The sequence below is a fragment of the Oreochromis niloticus genome, linkage group LG11, assembly GCF_001858045.2.
Source record: "Oreochromis niloticus isolate F11D_XX linkage group LG11, O_niloticus_UMD_NMBU, whole genome shotgun sequence".
NCBI lineage: Eukaryota > Metazoa > Chordata > Actinopteri > Cichliformes > Cichlidae > Oreochromis > Oreochromis niloticus.
This window is the reverse complement of record NC_031976.2, coordinates 16,567,895-16,587,732: the sequence shown is the minus strand read 5'-3', so window position 1 is coordinate 16,587,732 and position 19,838 is coordinate 16,567,895. Positions and strand designations below refer to the sequence as shown.

General features: G+C 36.3%; 1 protein-coding gene across 6 annotated transcripts in view; it reads left to right on the top strand.

Annotated features, from left to right (window-relative positions):
- The window catches only part of LOC109200033 (myelin-associated glycoprotein), a 75,793-nt gene that overhangs the window by 36,182 nt on the left and 19,773 nt on the right, over positions 1-19,838 (top strand). Inside the window, exons 1-3 of one of the 6 annotated variants that reach the window (XM_025911292.1) lie at positions 1,840-1,972; positions 2,921-2,990; positions 3,104-3,511. The exons of 3 other annotated variants lie outside the window; for them this stretch is intronic. In XM_025911292.1, coding sequence (XP_025767077.1) covers positions 2,945-2,990; positions 3,104-3,511 — 454 coding nt within the window. In that variant the 5' untranslated portion in view covers positions 1,840-1,972; positions 2,921-2,944. Of the gene's footprint in view, positions 1-1,839; positions 1,973-2,920; positions 2,991-3,103; positions 3,512-19,838 lie in introns of those variants that run through there. 2 more of the 6 variants (XM_025911291.1, XM_025911290.1) reach the window with 2 other exon arrangements.

The following is a 19,838-nucleotide window of genomic DNA, read 5'->3' as shown; positions in this document are numbered from 1 at the left end:
CAAACTGACGGTTCATCTCTGTTACAGTGTTGCGTTAGACTGCTATAGTTTTTTGTTCTTTATGCTGTAGATTTTCACATCTCTGGAATAGTTGACAGTAATAAGGATGATTTTCTGTAAAATCATATTGATATGACCCGTGAATTATTCGTAGATGACCGTTACATTAGTTTGATGCTGCCGACACTTTCATGTGACCCAGCTGGGAAACTGTGTGTTGAAGATATCGTGGATATGCTGACCTTGCTCCGTGGTGTACAGGGCCATTTACCCTCATGATTAATATTTATAATAAAAATATTAGCCCAACATCATGAAGTCTGTATGTGTTTCATAGTGTCGAACCACCTTTGTACAGTTAAACCTAGCAGTTACTACATGACAGAAACACCAATGTTATCTCTTTTATGCATTTATACACAGGTCACGCTGATTACTGAACAAAAACCCAAAGATCAGCTGTTAATCGAATTTATTTGCTCTCTCTCCTCCTTAAACATGTTTTTAATGTTAGTTATAATTCAGAATTGGCGACTGAAACACGTAGGACACATAAGAACATCAGGAAATAAAAACCCGATAAATATAACCTCAGTAAATGAAGTCAGTGTACTGCAGGGGTTATTACAGCTGTGTACCGGGGCCTGCGCTTTGTCGGTGGTAATAAAAGCTCGATTGCTTGCGAGGCGAGCAGGTCTATCCCACGCTTTGCCGTGAGACTGGGCTGGGCAGTCATCTCCGAAATCATCGAAGCACTTTTGCAAAGAGGCTGTATCTTGACAAACCGACCAGACATCTGAAGATTAAACCACTACATTCTCGGCTAAAAAAATATTAAAACGGTATTTGGTGACACATAAACAGGGTTTTTCCAAAGTTCAGTTCTGTTAGTTTCAACATGCTGGTTGTTGTGTGCTAAAAACAATGGCCACCAGGCCAAAGCAATGGTTTTGACTCGATCAGCGTTAACCCCACCCCCTGGGTTTGATGGGTGAGGCTGACAGATAAAATGATTTCATGGTGAGACCTGAAGGAGTCAACTGTGCCAAAATGAATGAATTAAATACACCATTAAATAATTATTTAAATGTGGCAATAATTAATTAAAATGTGAAATAAATAAATAATTAGTTAAATGGGTTAATAATTAATTATTAATTAATTAATTAAATGTGTAAAAAAACTTAATTAATTATTTCCCATTTTAATTAATTATTTCCAATTTTAATTAATTATTGCCACATTTAATTAATTATTGCCACATTTAATTAATTATTTAATGGTGTATTTAATTAATTCATTATGGCAGTCCTGGCGTTCCATACCATGCAGGCAGCAGAAAACATTCTTTTTTTCCTTCTTTTGTTTCAGCTGGGTATAATCAGAATTTTTTAAAAAGAGTTTGTATTCCAATCTACTGATATTCTTTTATTATTATGTTAATATAGCACATGATGCTTGACAGGAGCTTCTGTGTGGTACCGTGAATCATGTCAGGGCTCGGTGCTGTCTTCATACTGGATGTCTGCCACTGTGATGATTACTGGATCCTGTTCAGAGAGGTTGCTGTGGTGAACTCTTAGATCCAATAGCCACTGAGCATTACTGAGCGTTCTTCTCTGATATGCTCCTCCAGTATTAATACGTATATATATATATGTATATATATATATGTGTATATATATATATATATATATATATATATATATATATATATGTAGGGAGAGAGAGAGAGAGAGAGATACAGCTACTTTTTAATACTTATGTTTTTGGAAAAATGCTTGGAAAAATATGTTTATGTTTTTTGGCATTTGGTAATTAATTTTTCTTGTCTTCTTTAGCAGCAGCAAATTTCTCTTTGATTTTAAGTGAATGAATAAACCAAAATCATCTGGAAAACCGGAAAGAGTCGGACACAGTGTCAAAGTGTTTTGTAGCCACAAACAACTCAGCCAGACGGGAGCAAAAGCAGGTAAGATATTTATGATTATAACAGAGATTACAGAGATTACTGTGCAAAAGTCACCCCTCATTTCTTTATGTTTTGCTTCCAAGCAGACAAATGTTCTTGAGCAGTAGTTTGCCAAACTTTCTGAACGTCTTTCTAACTTTTTGTTTGGGCATTGCCTGCTTGTGCATTGACAGAAAATGAAACAAATACCACCCAACATCAAGCTTTGAAATGTCACTCAGGAAACCTGGAGAACTATTGCTGAGTACTGCTAAAAGAGATTTCAAGAAAGCTTGCCTAAGAGAGTTCAGACGGTGTTGGAGAATAAAGATGCTCATACCAAATATCAACTTTAAATTTGTTACAATTGTACAACTCTGATTTTGCCTTGTGTATTGTATTTTCATTTTTGTTTATATATTTCAATAAAAAAACTATTTCCCATTTTAGCAGCAACACATAATGAAATGAACGGTGGCCCAACACTTTTGCACAGTATTGTAGCCTATGTAATTTACCAAGAAATTCACTGTCAAAGTATTTACAGTACTTCTGGCATAAGCGTTGCTATAACATTTTTGTAAGTCACTGTAATGAAGCCTGAAATAGTGATTGTGGACTTTAAAAACCCCTGATACTTCCTTGCAGTATGAATGCAAAGACATTAAAAGTAGAAATACAGAGAACCTGGGAAGTGAGAGATTTGCTGCTTTCAGAGACAAATAGTAAAATAGAATAAATAAAAAAATTATAAAATAAATAAATAAAATATAAATGACAGAGGCGCTGACAAAATACCAACAGAGTATATAGCAGTTCGTATGGGAATGATAATTTTACCTGTGTTTCATATGAATATATTTTAAAAGTTGTCTAACTTCTAAAACTGTGTTGTAATTTCCATGTATTGAAGTGATTTTGATGCATTTATTTATTTATTTGTATTTTTTTCATGTAAAAATCCTGCAGTGTTTTACAAGACCCTCAAGAAACATGGACAATCAAACAAAGTTTATGATAACTTGTATGCTTTTTGCAGGTAACATAATGAGTCACCTCTTGGTTTACAGTTGCTTTACAAATAATGTATACCTTTATAAGAAATGGCAGAGAAGTCATTATTTCAGTGACATTCCCTTAATTCTCTTTCAGCCATCTGTAGCTCCGTGTCCAGTGATGAATGGAAGGCCACTGTTGTAAAAAGCATTGACGCTCTGGTTACATCCTGTGTTGTGGTACCATGTTCATTCTCCCATACTGGAGGAAACCTGCCCTCCTCCAGACTCAGAGCGATGTGGCACGATAAAGGCAAAACACCAGATACTAAAGGAAACAACATCTTTCATAGTGATGCTACACTGATTAAGGACAACTTTAAGGGCCGAACAAAGATGTTGGGAGAGCTGAGCCAGAACAACTGCACCTTAGAAATAACTGAAATTAGAAATCATGACAATGGCCCTTTCTGTTTTAGAGTTGAACTAGTAAAATCAGAAGGCAATGAACCCACCAAGGACATGTTCTCCTTTGTTGAAGACTGCGTCGAGTTGAACATGATCAGTATGTCACCAACTTTCCACCTTCCAATTCCAAACATCTATACCAGTTTTCTGTTAAATCACTTTGCCTCTTACTTTATGTCTGCCTTTTTCATCTTCAGCTGAGCCTGCAGAGCCTACATTGATTCAGCCAATGGCAGCCACTCAAGGAGAGCCCTACACTGTCATCTGTTCAGTCATGCACACCTGTCCAACCCATGTACCTACACTTACATGGAACTGGAAGACAGAAGGGATCATTGTGTACCATAGACTAATTCATTCTGGCAACTGGGAGACACAGTCCATCCTGACATTTATTCCTGAGGAGACGGATGACAACAGAGAGCTGACATGCACAGCTGCATTTAATGAGAAGAAAACATCCTCTTCAAAATTAACACTCAGTGTAAAACGTGAGATCCTTTTAGTAGTTTACTTCCAATATGTTGGTTCACCTTAACTTTGCATGATTAAGAAAGCGTTAATATCACTATTAAAAGTATCTTTCAATGACTGTATGCATTCTTAGTGATGGCATAAATTCTGTCTCTTTCCAGATATTGAGAACTATAATCACATCATCATTCCTGCTGTAGTGGGGATTGGTACAGCTCTGCTCTTTGGCATCCCCTGCATTTTCATGGCAAAAAAATACAAGTGAGTCATTTTATAGAGAATCAAGCTTTCTGTTAACAAGAAGGAGACATTTTTCCTCTCATCAGTTCTACAGTACGCTCTTTAATATATGTATCTTTTTCTGTTTAAGGAACCGCATTGCAGAGCTTCAAAATCAAGAAGGTTTCTGAGCCTGTCATCTGTGAGATTATTATACTATCTTATGCCACCTTATACTTCTAATCAAAGAATTGTTGAATCATTATATGGCTATAGGCCACATTATGCCTTGGATTAAAGATTGGGAAATCATTACACTGTTTTATGATGCATTATACTGCTGATTTATAAGAAATGCTGTTTTCAGAGCATCATGGCCTTATTTGTCTGATTAGAAAGAACAGAACATACTGCACAGGAAGCCAAGGTCATAACTTAGGCTCAATGAGAGAGAAAGAATGTGGATGTTTAGGTTTTATGACTTTGGAGGGGGCTGAAGCTATAAGAATGTGAGAAACGGTCAGACACTTCGAGATCTGGTAGACACCCTCCTGTCCACATCTCCTGTCCGGATGTTTATGCTCAAAGTGTTGTATGGAATAATGAGATTTGTATGGAATAATGAGAATTGTTGTTTGAGCATTTATACACCGAGTGTTGTTCTTCCTTCAGCCCAAAGATCAAAGAATTGGGATATTTAACACATCATATATGATAACAATATGATTGTTTTTATTTATCACAGCATGTGGAACAGGCTTTCCAGATTATCTTGCAGATGAGAAAAAATGTTTTGTTGTTTTTACAGTTAAGTAAAAACACAATATAAGAAAAGTACGCATGCATGTTTTCTTTTTCTTTTCTTTTTTTTGTCTTTAATGCAAAATCTTTGGAATTGTACATCCACACGTCTTCAAGATTACATTTCTAATTAAATTAAATCATTCTAAGCCATTCTGATTAAAGGCCAAAGGGTTTCTGGTTTTTGGTTCTCCACCGCTAACTTTCCGTGCACAAATGCCTCAATGGTCTCACAGTCATTTCAAGAAAGAAGGCAGATTTATTTTTGTAGGTGGTTTTGATATTAAATTTAAAATGATATCTTATTTTCTGTTCTTATTTTTCTGTGGTTTCATCTTTCTCTTGAAGCTACAGCTCTTGTCAGTATTATCTACAGTCCCAATTTTATCATATTTTTAAACATTATGAAAATTAAATACAAGTAAAAAAGTCTGATTGAACAAAAGTAAAATAAAAAAGTATCAAAAAGTAAAGGGAGGGATGGCTTTTTTTTCGACAATTAGCTTTTAGCCTTTTTTTTATTAACCAGTGTGATGCTTTCTCTTTGTTTTGATGCTTGAAAGGATGATTTTGATTTAATTTATGCCAGAAATGTTAACTGAGCATATAGCAATGCAAGCCTACCACTTCCTGTTTTCTAAACAGATGTATCAGTACTGTAAGCCTATTTTTGAACATTAAATCTTCATTTGTCCCGAGACTGAATTTATTGTTTGAACGATGAAAAACTTCAGTGTTAAGTATAATTTTAACTTAATTTAGAAGTGGTTTTTTTTATTCAGATCACATAGATTGTGAATACAGTGTGTGTTGCTTGTTTTCGATCATTTAGGAGAGCATTAAATAACAAGAAACCTGGTCTGTTATAGGCATATTTGAAATTCTTAACTATGATGTAAAGAAAATGTTTCCATTTATTTTAAGATTCCATCTTCATTTGTCAATGGTTAGGTTATTAGAGATATAGAGAAGACATAATATGTTAATAGACATGACATGTTTGAATGAATTGTTTGTTACCCATCTCACTCATATTTTATGATTTGTAAATGGTAAATGGATTGATTCTTATATAGTGCTTTTCTGCTCTCCCAGATGACTCAGTCACTTTCTTCTGTGCTTAAGTGCTTTCTGTCTAGCATTCACACACATTCATTTAATTAATGGTTATAATTAAGGGAAAATTATGGAACATGTTGGGAAACAAAGACTCTCCACAGTTAAAGACTTTAATTCTGATTGTAGAGCTATTTATAGCTTTTAAAAAGAATCAAACTGTGATCTGTCATATTTTAAGGTGTACAGTAATTGCTGATTTTAATGCGGAGATTTTGATCAGCACAGCAGATTAACAGGAAGATAGTCAGTTGTGAAGAGTGAAGGGTGACTTAAAACAGGCCCTGCAATGTCACTCAGCACAACAGAAATAGAAATGTGCAAAATACTGAGCATTAACTAACAAAACACGAAGAGTTTCCAAATTCAACTGGAAATATTTTACTATATTTTACTATATGCATGTTCAGTTTTATTACAAAACATGCAACAGTTGAACTCTGGAGTCAGCATTTATTTAACTCTTTTGTTTTTGTTTTCTTGTCAAAGCATTGTTGAGTCTGCATGTAACAAAATGTAGTACTGATTTCACAATAAACTACATCTATAATTGCTATTCTTGTCTTGTTTTTTTTTCTCTTGTTTAATTTTTTTTCACTGACAAACTGAAAGTTTGTGGGATATTATGAGTAAAAATTAAATTAAGAGGAGCTCAATTTAATTTATTCGAGTACTCCAAAAACTGTAGACTGGATTGGTTTAACTTAGGTTTTTAGAAATCAAAACAAGCCATACTGGGTCTCATAAGTGTTTGCTCATTTCGGTTGTCTTACCACTATGCTTTGTGGTAAATACACGACTTTAGAACGGGAGTCGTAAGTTCGGTTCCCGCCTGAGGCGTCTGGGTCCTACGCTAGACCTCCCATGCTAAACTAAGTCTACCACAGACATGAACGAGAAACATAAATATGAAGCCATACCCCATTAATCTGTATGTCAAGAGTGAATGAGACATCGATTCACCAGGATATACAGCAATGACATCGGAATGTCATTTGGATGATAACAAAGGGAGAGAAGGTAGTCAGAACTGAGAGGATCAAACTACCAGAAGGCAACATTGCAGACATAGAGGACAGCTACAAGTACCTGGGAATCCCACAGGCAAATGGAAACCATGAAAAGACCTCTATGAAAGCTGCAACTACTAAGTACCTGCAGAGGGTCAGGCAAGTCCTGAAGAGTCAGCTAAATGGGAAGAACAAGATCCGGGCTATCAACACCTACGCCCGGTCTGTGATCAGGTACCCTGCCGGGATAATAAGCTGGCCAAAAGAGGAGATAGAAGCCACTGACAAAAAGACCAGGAAGCTCCATGGAGGGTTTCACCCCAAGTCCAGCACCTTGAGACTGTATTGTAAGTGGAAAGAAGGAGGCCGGAGACTGGTGAGTGTCAGTACCGCACACCAGGATGAGACAGCAAACATCCACGAATACTTCAGGAAGTTTATTGTTGTACTCCATGAGCAGTGTCTATTTATAGACAGTGTCAATGATGCTGTTACTTTTCTTCCGCAATCCTAGCCACCAGTTCAGGACCTTTTTTGTAGCTGGACTTGTAGTAAGTCCGGATGAAAAAAACCCCGCACAGCTGTACAGTGTGAATTGCTGACAACATAACTGTGATTCACTTATGACTGGACACCATGAACAAAAAAGAATGAAAATCAAAATAATGACATGGTCAAACTGTGGTTGCATAAGACACTGTGTAATGCCACCACACTGTAATTTCATATTTAAAATAAAACATTAATGGAAGCATCAGCTTTATGAAATTCAGACAACTGAAATTCACTGTAATTTACCGGGAAATGAAGAACAGAATGAAACTGTAAAATATCTATATTTATATAGTTGTCTTTTTATATTCCTATACTCTAGCTTGAGCCTTTTTCCACAGTCTAAAGACATGCAGTTAGTAGGGTTAGTTTAACTGCTGATTCTGAATTGCCCATACGCGTGAGTGTGAATGGTTCTCTGTCTCTCTGTATAAACCCTGTGTGATACCTATTTTTGCTGGGATACACCCCCCACAATTTCCAAAAATATGTGGACAGTGGCTAAAAGTCAGGAATGTGTGTGGAAAAAAGCAACAGTTTTTAATAAACTCAACCAACTGAGACTGGAAGATTGGTTAAATCAGACTAGAACTATACCAGAAACTTGCTGATTGTTGTCAAGGAGCATTTAACAAGAAATAATGCTCTTTGCTTTTTTCTCTAACCTGAGTACTTATTAATTTTAGAAATCAGAAAAAATAAACAAAAACTTGTGCACCAAATTCTTGATTTTTATATTTATTTACTTTTTATTTTCATGATGTCTCATGGTGTCCTTCTCTTACAGTTTATACTGTAGAACATGAGCACCTGACCACATATTATTTTATAATTTTATATTACTTTTAAAATATGATTTATTATATGTTTTCACATTGTGGTTGTGGCTATTAATAAGAAAAATTATAAAGCACAAAGACACTGGCAGTAGCAATAAATGGGAGCATTGTGTTGTGGAAGAGTCACACTGCAGATTATATTTATAATTAAAAAGTAACTGTTATGCGATCCTCAGCAGGAAGTTTGAGTAGATATACTGAGGAAAGAAAACTTGATGAGCAAAATTTTATGAACTCATTTTAACTGTGAACACTTCCCTGGTTATGATCCATTAGTTGTGTTTGTGTTGTTGTTTCTTTACATTGTGTTGCTTTTTTTCATTATATGTGATTAATTTTTGTATTTGCAATGTTTAGCTTAGGAAATGACATATTAGTCTTTAAACAGGCAACAGTGAAGCAATGTACTATATGTTACAGTAACATGATAATTACACACATGAGTGGTTTAAAATTCATAATTTTATATCAGTACATAATTAAAATTATAAAAAGTGAGGTGAGATTGGTTTCCTGACCCCAAAGCTGGAAAAAAATCTAATGCAGTTGCTTCTTTAAACATATACTGTATGGATAAAAGTATCTGGCCAAACCTTTGAATTGCCACAAGTATATGTAATCAAACACCCTGCCATGCAGTCTGCCTTAGTGATCAGAGAGGTTTGAAGTGTGTGTGGAGCGCCAGCCACTCATCTCTCCAAACTCAAGTTCAAACGTCACAGTTGAAGTTGAAATCATCACAAACTTACAGAAGAGAGACAGACAACCATTCACACTCATGTTCACACCTGTGGTGTTTAGAATTACCAATTAACATAACCCCACTAAGTGCATGTCTTTGGACTGTGGGAGGAGGCCGTAGAACCCATACACACACGGAGAGAACATACCACACAGAAAGGCCCTGGACTTGAACCCAGGACCTTCTTGCTATGAGGAAACAGTGCCTTCCACTGCATCAACTGTTTTTTGTTTGCTCATTTGTTTGTTTTTTAATTGCTTTATCATTAGAATGATTATTTTAGCAACTGTAACAAAACAACTTCTTATATTAGCAAAATAATTATGTTATTTTTATCTCGTTTCAGACCTCCTATCTGTTCTTCTGTTAATCTCATAACTCCCCTTTTATAAAACAATGATATGGGTGAAAATGTATGCATTTAGATACATGTTGCCATGAAGATTGATAAGACAGACTTCCCCATTGTAACATATATGAAACAATATTAAGACTTTGTTCCTGGTAAAGTGAATGCAGTTCATATTAAAGCTGAATGCAAACTAACAAGTCACTTCTCACCACAAAGAAATAATAGCACCCTAACATATCTGTGTCACTTTCTTTTAGATGCAGCAAAGAGAAGAAGAGATGAATCCTTTAGAGTGGATTTTGTTTTTCATATGCGTTTGCTTCAAAGGTATGATGCTGTTTGTACAATGTATATATTTAGTGATAAGCTGTACAACACAAAAACTCTAAAATGTAAAAGTCTACTTTTTTAAATCTTACGACGTGGTTTATTTTTCAAGCAATTTTTGTGAGGAATTTGTATTTTGTTTTATGCATTTACACTTTCTTTCTCTGCTTGATTGTCCTGTTTCTGTACTTCATTTAATCATTGTTTGTTGCGTAATTTGTTACAGTTACTCAAACAAAAGCCTCATCTTGGACCACTGATGTGCCATCCTCAGTTAAAGGTCTCCGTGGCTCATGTGTGGTCATCCCATGCTCTTATGACTACCCAGCTGGAGAAGACCAAAAAGTCAATGTATTCACAGGGATTTGGAAGACCACTGAGAGAGACCAAGTCATCTATCATCCAACTGAATCTAAAATTCTGGAGCAATATAGGAGACGAACAAACCTAGTGGGAAACATCAGAGAGAAGAACTGTTCTCTGATGATTCAAAACCTTCAAGAACCTGATGGGGGGTCTTTTTATTTCAGGATAGAACTTAGAGGATACACTAATTTTTCCTATTTAACTAAAAAAGTTATTTCAGTTACTGTTGAGTAAAAAGTTAGTAAATACTGTGCACAGATCAATAACACTTTAATAATAATAATGCAAAATTACAAATCAACCTACAACAGCACTTAAATATCAATATCATGCAGAAGTGTTGATTTCTATGGCTCACTTCATAAGTGTATAACTATGTAAGTGTAGGTTTTCAGTTAATACAGACACATTTATGTAATTATGTATTTTTTCATCCTAAAGCTCAAAAAGCAGGAAAACATGTGGAGACATGAAAAGACAAAATTGTACCAAATGAAGTTCCCATCATTTCATTTTATATTTTTAACCAAATCATTTGGGTTCATTTTTTGTAGATAAAAATCAAACAAACAGTAATACACCTGTGCAGTGTGTTGGAAAGCTCAGTAGGATGATTTAAAAAACTAAAGAAGGAAATTATATACATATTGTTAACCTAAAAAAGAATGTCCAGAATTCAAAGCTTTATAAAATATAACATCAGTTTCACAGTACATTAAGTGGTCCTCATGTTGCATTAAAGTGACTATAATGTTCCTGATTTATCTTGTTAACACAGATGAACCAAACCCCATCAGTTTATCCATGAAAGAGGAGGTAAAGGAGGGTGAAAATGTGTCTGCTTCCTGCTCTGTGTCTCACTCCTGCCCCACATATCCACCTGATTTCCACTGGAGTCACTCTGGAGAGCGACATGATCAAACACAGAAGCTTCATGAAGGCCAGTGGAATTCAACATCTACTCTGACCTTTCGCTCAAACCGCACTGATCACAACAAACCTTTACAAAGCATTCTCATAAGGGATAGAAAGTACAAGCACAAAAGAAGAAGAAGAAATGTAAAGCCAAATCTGTGTCTTATGTGACAGAGTACGTCTGTGTAGGTTCTCAGTGATACAGGTAATGGTAATTTAACGAGGTTGGAAAGCAAGCCACTGGACGACCCTCTTGAAGGACAACAAGGGATTACATACCTGGGACTCTTCACCATTTGGTCTTAGAACTGAAGAAGCTTCTCAGATGAGAGGTGAAACGTCTTCAAGAAACTTAAAGAAGTCCAGTTGTTTTAGTAGTCTTCCACCCCTCTCTCTATTGTTCACCCTGGGGTTTCCCTCCCCCTGGGTGTACCTGTGGTTTCCCTGCACCCCATCCCTTTGTTCATATTCCAAGACTATTTTTCTATATGTATTCTTACTAGGGTGACCATATTTTAATTCCAAAAAAGAGGACACTTGGCTAAGCCATGAAAAACTTTCTTAAAGAAACATATTTAACATATTAAAACCTTCTCTGTGTGGTTAATGAATTGTGAAATACAATGTGTCATGTAGGCTTTTACAAGTCAACAGGGGCAAAAAAAAAAAATAACTTAAAAGCCTCTGAAATTAAATAATGGTACAGAAATAATACCTCATCTGCATAAGAAAAATTACCAGTACCAGGGAAATGTCTTTTGCAGTTCGTCTGAAAAGATGCACTTGCGCTTTGGGATCTTTTAAACATCATTATAATGATAATATAATAGGCGCTTTGCTGCGCGCAGAACAAGCGCTCACAAAGCAGCAGTTCGGGGATGACGTCACACACATGGGTCCTCTGTCGGACTATAGGAAAACCCGGACATTTTTATCAATCTCGAAAATCCCGTGAAAAGTGGACATGTCTGGGGAAAAGTGGACGGTTGGTCACCATAATTCTTACCCCCTAGCATAGCTGGACTGGCCATCGGGCATACTTCTTCCCTGTCTCTGTCAGTCCCTGCATTCTTAAATGTCTCCAGTTGTCCCAAGTTCTCTCTGACTGTCCCGTGTTTCTCCCTGTCGTCATCATCTGTTGTCTTCATCTCCGTTATCAGTCATCATAATTTTACCATCTCTGTGCAAGTCTGCAAATTTCTTTCTTAAATCATATGATTCTTAAATTCATCAAGTCTCTCTGTGCCTGGGTCCTCGTCACAAAACATGACATCACTGTTTTGTACATTTTAACACAATTTAACCCCCACAATTGTGAAAGAAAAGCAAAACACTTGTCTGTAACAAAACCATCAAATCTGATAAAGGTTATTTAAATGCTGCAAAAGAAGAATGGACTGAAATTAAAAAAAAAAAAATACATATCCTAACCTTAATTCCTGGGGGAGAATAATGAATGATGCTCATAGTGAGTAAGAAGTAAACTGAGTGCATTTTTTGGACAGAGATTCACTTTTAATGTGTATGTATAATATAATACAGATACACAGGGTCGGATCTAGAGAAATTTTCTTAGGGTGGCATGAGGGTGGCAAAGAAATCAAATGGGGTGGCAAAATCAAAGCCTTTTTTTTTTCAAACACATATGCAGGTGGTTACATATGGTTAAAATGATTCAAATGCAGTAAGTATACACGTTTTTCTTATAAATAGTCTATAACTTAATTATTGTCTGTAGCCCACATAATTACACACTTTAGTTACATAAAACATGTGAATTTTGATCTTATGTACTGTATAGCCTGTATAATAAATAAATATGTAGCCCAATAAGTATAAAATCCAGAAAGCTACACAACATGGAGCAGTTCATTTATAAACACAAGTCTAACTTAAGTTTCACACTGTTTTTTCTTAGAAAACAATCACATTGTTACATGCTTAAATTACAGAAAACGTCAGAAACCTGCATGAACAAAAATTTAAACCTAATATTTTATGATTTGTTGGATTAACCCTCCGAGGGCCAAGATATAACCGGCCATTTTTGACTCCTTTTGAGTTTACATTTGTATTTCACCCTCAAATTGTTTCATTTTATTTTTTTCCCCTTGCCTTGTTTGGGATCATTCTTTTCAGCTCAACTGAATGTAGTTGTTTTTTACTGACATACTGCATTAGTATCACTGATCTGAAATCACACAAAGAACTTAAAATCCTAGTAGTATTTTTTTACTGTAAAAAAAACGCTAAAAAAAAAAAAAACTAAAATGAGAGAACGTGTTGCCATAAGATGCCCCACGAATTAGGTGTGCCAGTAAAAACATTGTTGGTCCACCAAAGACAGAGAAGAACACCATAATAAACCTGCAGGCCTGACAACAGGAGGTGTATCACTCTGCTGGTTATCTACTTCGTGACAGTGTTTATATTGCAAATGTGCCTTTGTGACATTCATTAGTGCCCTCACTGACACACAAAACAAAACAACGACTACACAACAGAACAACTACACGAGACAACACAACACACTAACTATACACTCCACACTAAACGTCACAAATCTCCCACATCTAAAAACTCGCGCGCTCTCTCTCTCTCTCACTCGCTCTGTCTCGCTGCCGTCACTCCCAAAACTTTTCCTAAACAACCAAATCCCACGTGTCAACTTTTTTTTTTTAATTGGTCGACATGCTACATTTTTCCACCAATAGGAAAGAGGCGGCTTTTTCTTTCTTTACTGTTTTCACGCTGTCCTTAGAAAACGCTTAAAAAGAAAACACACACACACACAAAACAAAAAACAAAAACGTGATGACAGTATTTAGAAAAAAGCATGGCTTATATATATTATCATAACTGTGGATTTACTGGCCTGTAATTAAAATTTAAAAACTTTGAAGTCCGAACTTTCAATAATGGCTGAAATAGAGACTCAGGTGCAGCGTGTCCGTGGACCACAGAGGGTTAATAACACTCACCTTCATTCCATTTCCAGAGTGTAACATCCACCCACCTCTGTAAAATCCGAAATTCCCATGGTGTTGTTCAAAATGTGCTCTGGCACAATCATAAGCATCGCTTGCTATACTGAAAACAAGAAAAAAGCCGGTCAGCGCTATGGGCTGAACCATTTGTTAATGGTGGAGGGGGGGAACACTATGCAATATATTCAGTTTGAGCATTTATATTCACTGTTGACTGTAACTATATACGCTCAAACTGTTAATGCTATCTTATTTTAATAAACAACACTGTCATATGCAAAACTGGGGTGGCACTTGGGGTGGCAAGGGATCATTTTAGGGTGGCACTTGCCACCCCATGCCACCCTTCTAGATCCGCCCCTGCAGATACATAAAAAACACTCCCAAAACAGAATAAATTATTACAAATAAAAATCTGTACTGCAGATACTAATTTTACTAATTTAATAATAATCATTTTGTGTTGTAAGATTTATGGGTTTCATGCTTTCATAGTGGTACTTGGGAGACTTGACATTTTTATCAGGTGCACACTGTAAAAAGTTTGAGAAACACTGATAAGTGTATATGTGCTTTTGGAAAACATTTATAGCTGCAGTACAGAATCTTTGAAACAGGCTAGCTTAAAACATTTTTATAATATAAACAGAGCACTCTGCTTCTCTTTACAGCTCCTCACTCCACCAGGGCTGTTTGGCACTTTCTGATAGTGCGCAAATGTGATGCACGTACTGTGGCAGTCATACAGACAACTGGACGGTCCAAAAGTTGGCCTACCTATTACTGGCTGAGGTTTTAGTAGAGTTGTGGCTGAACCACATAAAAATATATTATTAATTTTAATCTCCACAATCAATTATAATGTTATGTTGGAATGTTGTTAAAGAGGGTCAAAAATGTTTCAACTCAGTTTGTTTAGCAGATTCTGTATGGCAGCTTTAATATAGGGAGAGCACAACTTCCCAGATTGTGTGAGTAAAATCAGGTTTTTTCTCTTTGTCAGTTTAATAGTTTCTGTTTTGCCTGTCACTGTTCCCTGTCTGTTTTATTACCTGGTTCTTCCTGACCTTGTACTTTCTCCTCACGTTCCCCTCTTTCCTCTGTCCCTCTTTGGACTGACAATCATACACAAATAGATTGTATTCAATTAGATGAAAAATTACATTAATATGAAAAAATACTATTAAGATCACTAACAAAAAGTCCTCTCTCAGTGTACTTTCAACCAAAAGGCAAATAACCAAACCACATGAACATCTAATAAAAGATATAAATATTGAAATACTGAGCCAACATTATTCTTGATTGACGGATCATTTGATTTTACACTTTTACCTGAATGTTGCTCCTTTTTTTGAAAAAACGTCCTTATATCCATTATGAACCTGGCTGCCTCTCTGTACACAAACACACACACAAACACACACAACAGGAGTTATAAGGTTAATGGCCATCCAGTCAGTTAACTAGTTAGTATCCATTTCAAACAGGACAGTGGTAACAACAGTAGGCTACGGACAATTTTAAGTTTTAGATTTTAAATAGGCTGTATACATTTCAATGGGAGCAACAGGACGGTCAAATGTCGCTGATTTTACTACAGAGCAGGACGGATTGTAGGGTAGCAAACATCGTCGGAAAACATGTTTTGAACACTGTAGGTTACCTGGTGTAATGTTTTTCAACTAAAAAGAAACATGGTCTGACTCCTACCTAACTATATAAAGAGTAACTGAAGGTTAACCCAGGCACTTAGACCTCCGCTCCGCTGAGTCTCAGCCACCATCGCTCTGGCAGCAACAGCGCTAGAGCCAGAGTAGGGGAGAGGCGAGCTGGAACAAACCATTTTGGGAGGGGGGTTATCTATACTTTTGTTGTTAAAATGTTATGTCTCAACCATTTACTGTATGGTTTTTATATTTTTAGCAGTGTGTCACACAAGCAGCAAATATTGTCAAAAAAAGTAAGAAATCTTTGGGGTGCTTTGATTCTTTTTGGGGGTGCTGAAGGACCCCAATGAGGACGTTGTGTAAAAGATAACAACAAACAAAAAAGTGCATGCCCCCCAGAACATTGAGACTTTGAGATCAAAATCAAAATCGAATGCTGCTTAATGGACATTTCTTTACTCCCAAGAAAATCAATCTGCTACACTGTTTACTTTAAACCACTCCAAATTTAAATGGTAAATTCTAAATTGTACCTTGTCTTGATCCCCTGAGACTTAAGCATATATTTATTTTCTTACTTCTTTTATTCCTATTTATTAGCTTTTTTTGCTGTGATGTACCTGCAGCCTCGTCCTCTCGTCTCTCTGTATGCTGCACTGCATACAGGAGAGATCAAAATACATTTTACTTTGATTTGACTTGAAAACCAGCTGTATTCCGTTTGGGTCCCTCTAGTGCAGGGGTCATCAACCTTTAACACCCAAAGAGCCATTTGGACCCAGTTTCCATGGAAAAGAAAACACTGGGAGCCGCAAATACTGTTTTACATATAAAATGAAGATAACACTGTTATTGTTTTTTTTTTACCTTCATGCTTTGTATAAACAACTAAATTGTGTTGCCTATGAAATCTACAGCTACAGAGAAAATTAAATTTTATTTATTCAATGAACACATTTTGAACTCTTAAAAAATATAACAAAAAGGAGATACACGCAGGTGAAGGTGTCTTTTAAATGAAGCTGAAGCTGAACTTAAATTATTCATATAGCAAACGAAAACTGTAGTGAGCCGTCATCCTTATATCACCTTTGGAATTTCGCAGCCTGTAGTGGAGCCTTGACATGAATTTTAAAAATAATTGGAAAAAAGCACTATGCTGCTAAAAAACGAAAAATAAATATTTGCAAAATATCTGGATAAATATTTATTTTACATGGTTGATGTGTGTGGCGGGTAGTGTAGGCGGACGCACCTGAGCGTCATCTGCAATCACGCCTCGCCGGCTTAAAGTCTGTGCTCTCTCGGCTGTTGTGTTAGTGTGTGTTGGGCTGTGAGTTGAAAAGCTACAGGCGGCTGTGTGGGTACAGAAACCATGTGTTAAAAGTGGTCAGTTAAGAACTGCTAAAAAGCGTGTTCATGCAAACATCGTTGGGTCTGCCCTGGTACAATGGGATTTCTGCTCCTGAACCTATGCGCACAGCGTCTGCAAATCGGCGCTGTACGAAGTCACTTCATCTTCACGCAAGACTGTAAGCTGTCATCTGTGAGGCGCGAGCGGTGTTTGTTTTTACCGTAGTTCATGGTGGAGAATAGCTGCTCTAGTGCGTTTTGCTCCCTGTAGTCGTATGAATGGCGGTTTGAATGGCAAACTAACTCATTCGCAGTAGCATAGGCACACTTAAAATTTCTTCTGAAATTTTCGCTCTCTAGTTTATAGTTACTAGTTAGTAACTGAGTTACAATATTATAAATGTAACTAATTACTAGTAAATTTAATTATTGCGTTACTTAAAAAAACGTTTAACCTATGGGGTCCAGGGTATAACTGGCCGTTTTTGACTACTTTTCATTTTACCTCTGCAAACCACCTTTAAAAATTATTTACTTTGCCTTGTTTGGTATCATTCTTGTTGGCACAACCTCACATGTCTAAATTTAATTTTGTTTTCACTTTGACATACTGTATTAACATAATTGATCTACAATCAGACAGAAAAACAAAAAATCAGAGTAGATTTTTTTTTTTTACTGTAACAACCACAAATGTGTTTAAAAAAACCATTTTCATAACTTAAAGGGAAATATAAATTGTACATTTTAAAACCCTATGCACAAGTTTTCCAAACAACAACGTTATGTGCAGCTAAACATGCAGCCAAGGTGTTTTTTAAATAACCATTTCAAACTATTTACGGAACAGTCAGGTGTTCTGCATTAAATGCCACACAAATTATGTGTGCAACTCCAAAATAATTTCTGTCCACTATAAGACAGAGGAGAACATCACAAGCCTGATACCTGCACGCCTGACAGTAGGAGGTGTATCGCTCCTCCTGTTTTTCACCTGGAGACAACGTTTACACTGCAGTCTGCCTTTGGTGGCTTTTTGGCAGCAACTGTGACATTGACCAGTCACCTCATTGTTCTGACACACAAAACAAAACTACTGACTACACTACACACTAGCTACACACTGCAAACACGCTAAACATCACAAATCTCTCACATCTCAAAGGTCTCTCTTTCATTCTCTCACCGCCATCACTCCTAAAACCTCCCCCTCTTCCTAAACAACCAAATGCCATGTTGCCACATAATTTCTTGATTGGTCGACATGGTACATTTTTCCACCAATAGGAAAGGGGTGTGTTTTCTTTCCTTTTGTTCACAAGCAGAGTGTTTGCGAGCGCTGTAAAACTGGTATATATACTGGTTCATTTAAAACTGGTATATATAAGGCCATACTTTTAACATGAAAATGGAGAATCATGGTTGTGTTGGGTTGACATAGCATCGTGTTGCTATTTCATCTTAAATTGGTCATGTGATTGGTTTTCCATGACTACTTTATTCTTCCTCAGCCAATCAGCAGCACTTGTGCAATTGTTTCAGGACTAGTTTCAGTCATCATGCAAATGTACTGTTTATAAGGTTGGAGAAACCTGCAGTCAGCTGAGACTGAAGAAGTCACTTCAATCTTTTGGATACCTTGATGGATTGAGCATGCATCAAGACAAAGTTTCACTAGATTTACTAGAGACAGACAAAATGAAGTCAATTTAACCTCGGACATTCCCCTGGTGATTATCCATTAGTTGTGTTTTTAACATCTTCAATTCTTTTTTCTCTGTCATTTAGTTTTTCTCAGTATCTATATTTCGTTTCTATATTTGCAGAATTTATCTTTGATGGGAAGTGACATGTTGGACTCTAAATATCACACAGTTAAGACTGTTTACACAGAAAATCAGTTCCTGCATGATTTGGTAACCTACAAATATTAGTACAGACACTGGATTTAAAAAAAAAAACATGTAAGAGATGTTTCCCAATACTAAAGTTGATAAAATATGGAATGCAGCTGCTTTAAACATATACCATGTGGAAGAACAAAATATTTGGCCACACCTCTTAATTTGTTGTTGTGTTTTCAGTCCGTTTGCAAATCAAACACATAGCCATGGGATCTGCCTTTACAAGTATTTGGGAAAGAGTGGCATGTTCTAAAGAGATAACTGAATTTTAGCTCTGCAATGTAATAGGACAACATCATTACAAGTCACTCATTTTCAGTGTTTACCAATTTATTGTTATTTCAAGTTCGAATTCCTTTCCTTTGGATCATTTTCTGTTTAGAACAGAGGCAGTAATACAGGGAGTGCAGAATTATTAGGCAAATGAGTATTTTGTCCACATCATCCTCTTCATGCATGTTGTTTTACTCCAAGCTGTATAGGCTCGAAAGCCCACTACCAATTAAGCATATTAGGTGATGTGCATCTCTGTAATGAGAAGGGGTGTGGTCTAATGACATCAACACCCTATATCAGGTGTGCATAATTATTAGGCAACTTCCTTTCCTTTGGCAAAATGGGTCAAAAGAAGGACTTGACAGGCTCAGAAAAGTCAGAAATAGTGAGATATCTTGCAGAGGGATGCAGCAGTCTTAAAATTGCAAAGCTTCTGAAGCGTGATCAGCGAACAATCAAGCATTTCATTCAAAATAGTCAACAGGGTCGCAAGAAGCGTGTGGAAAAACCAAGGCGCAAAA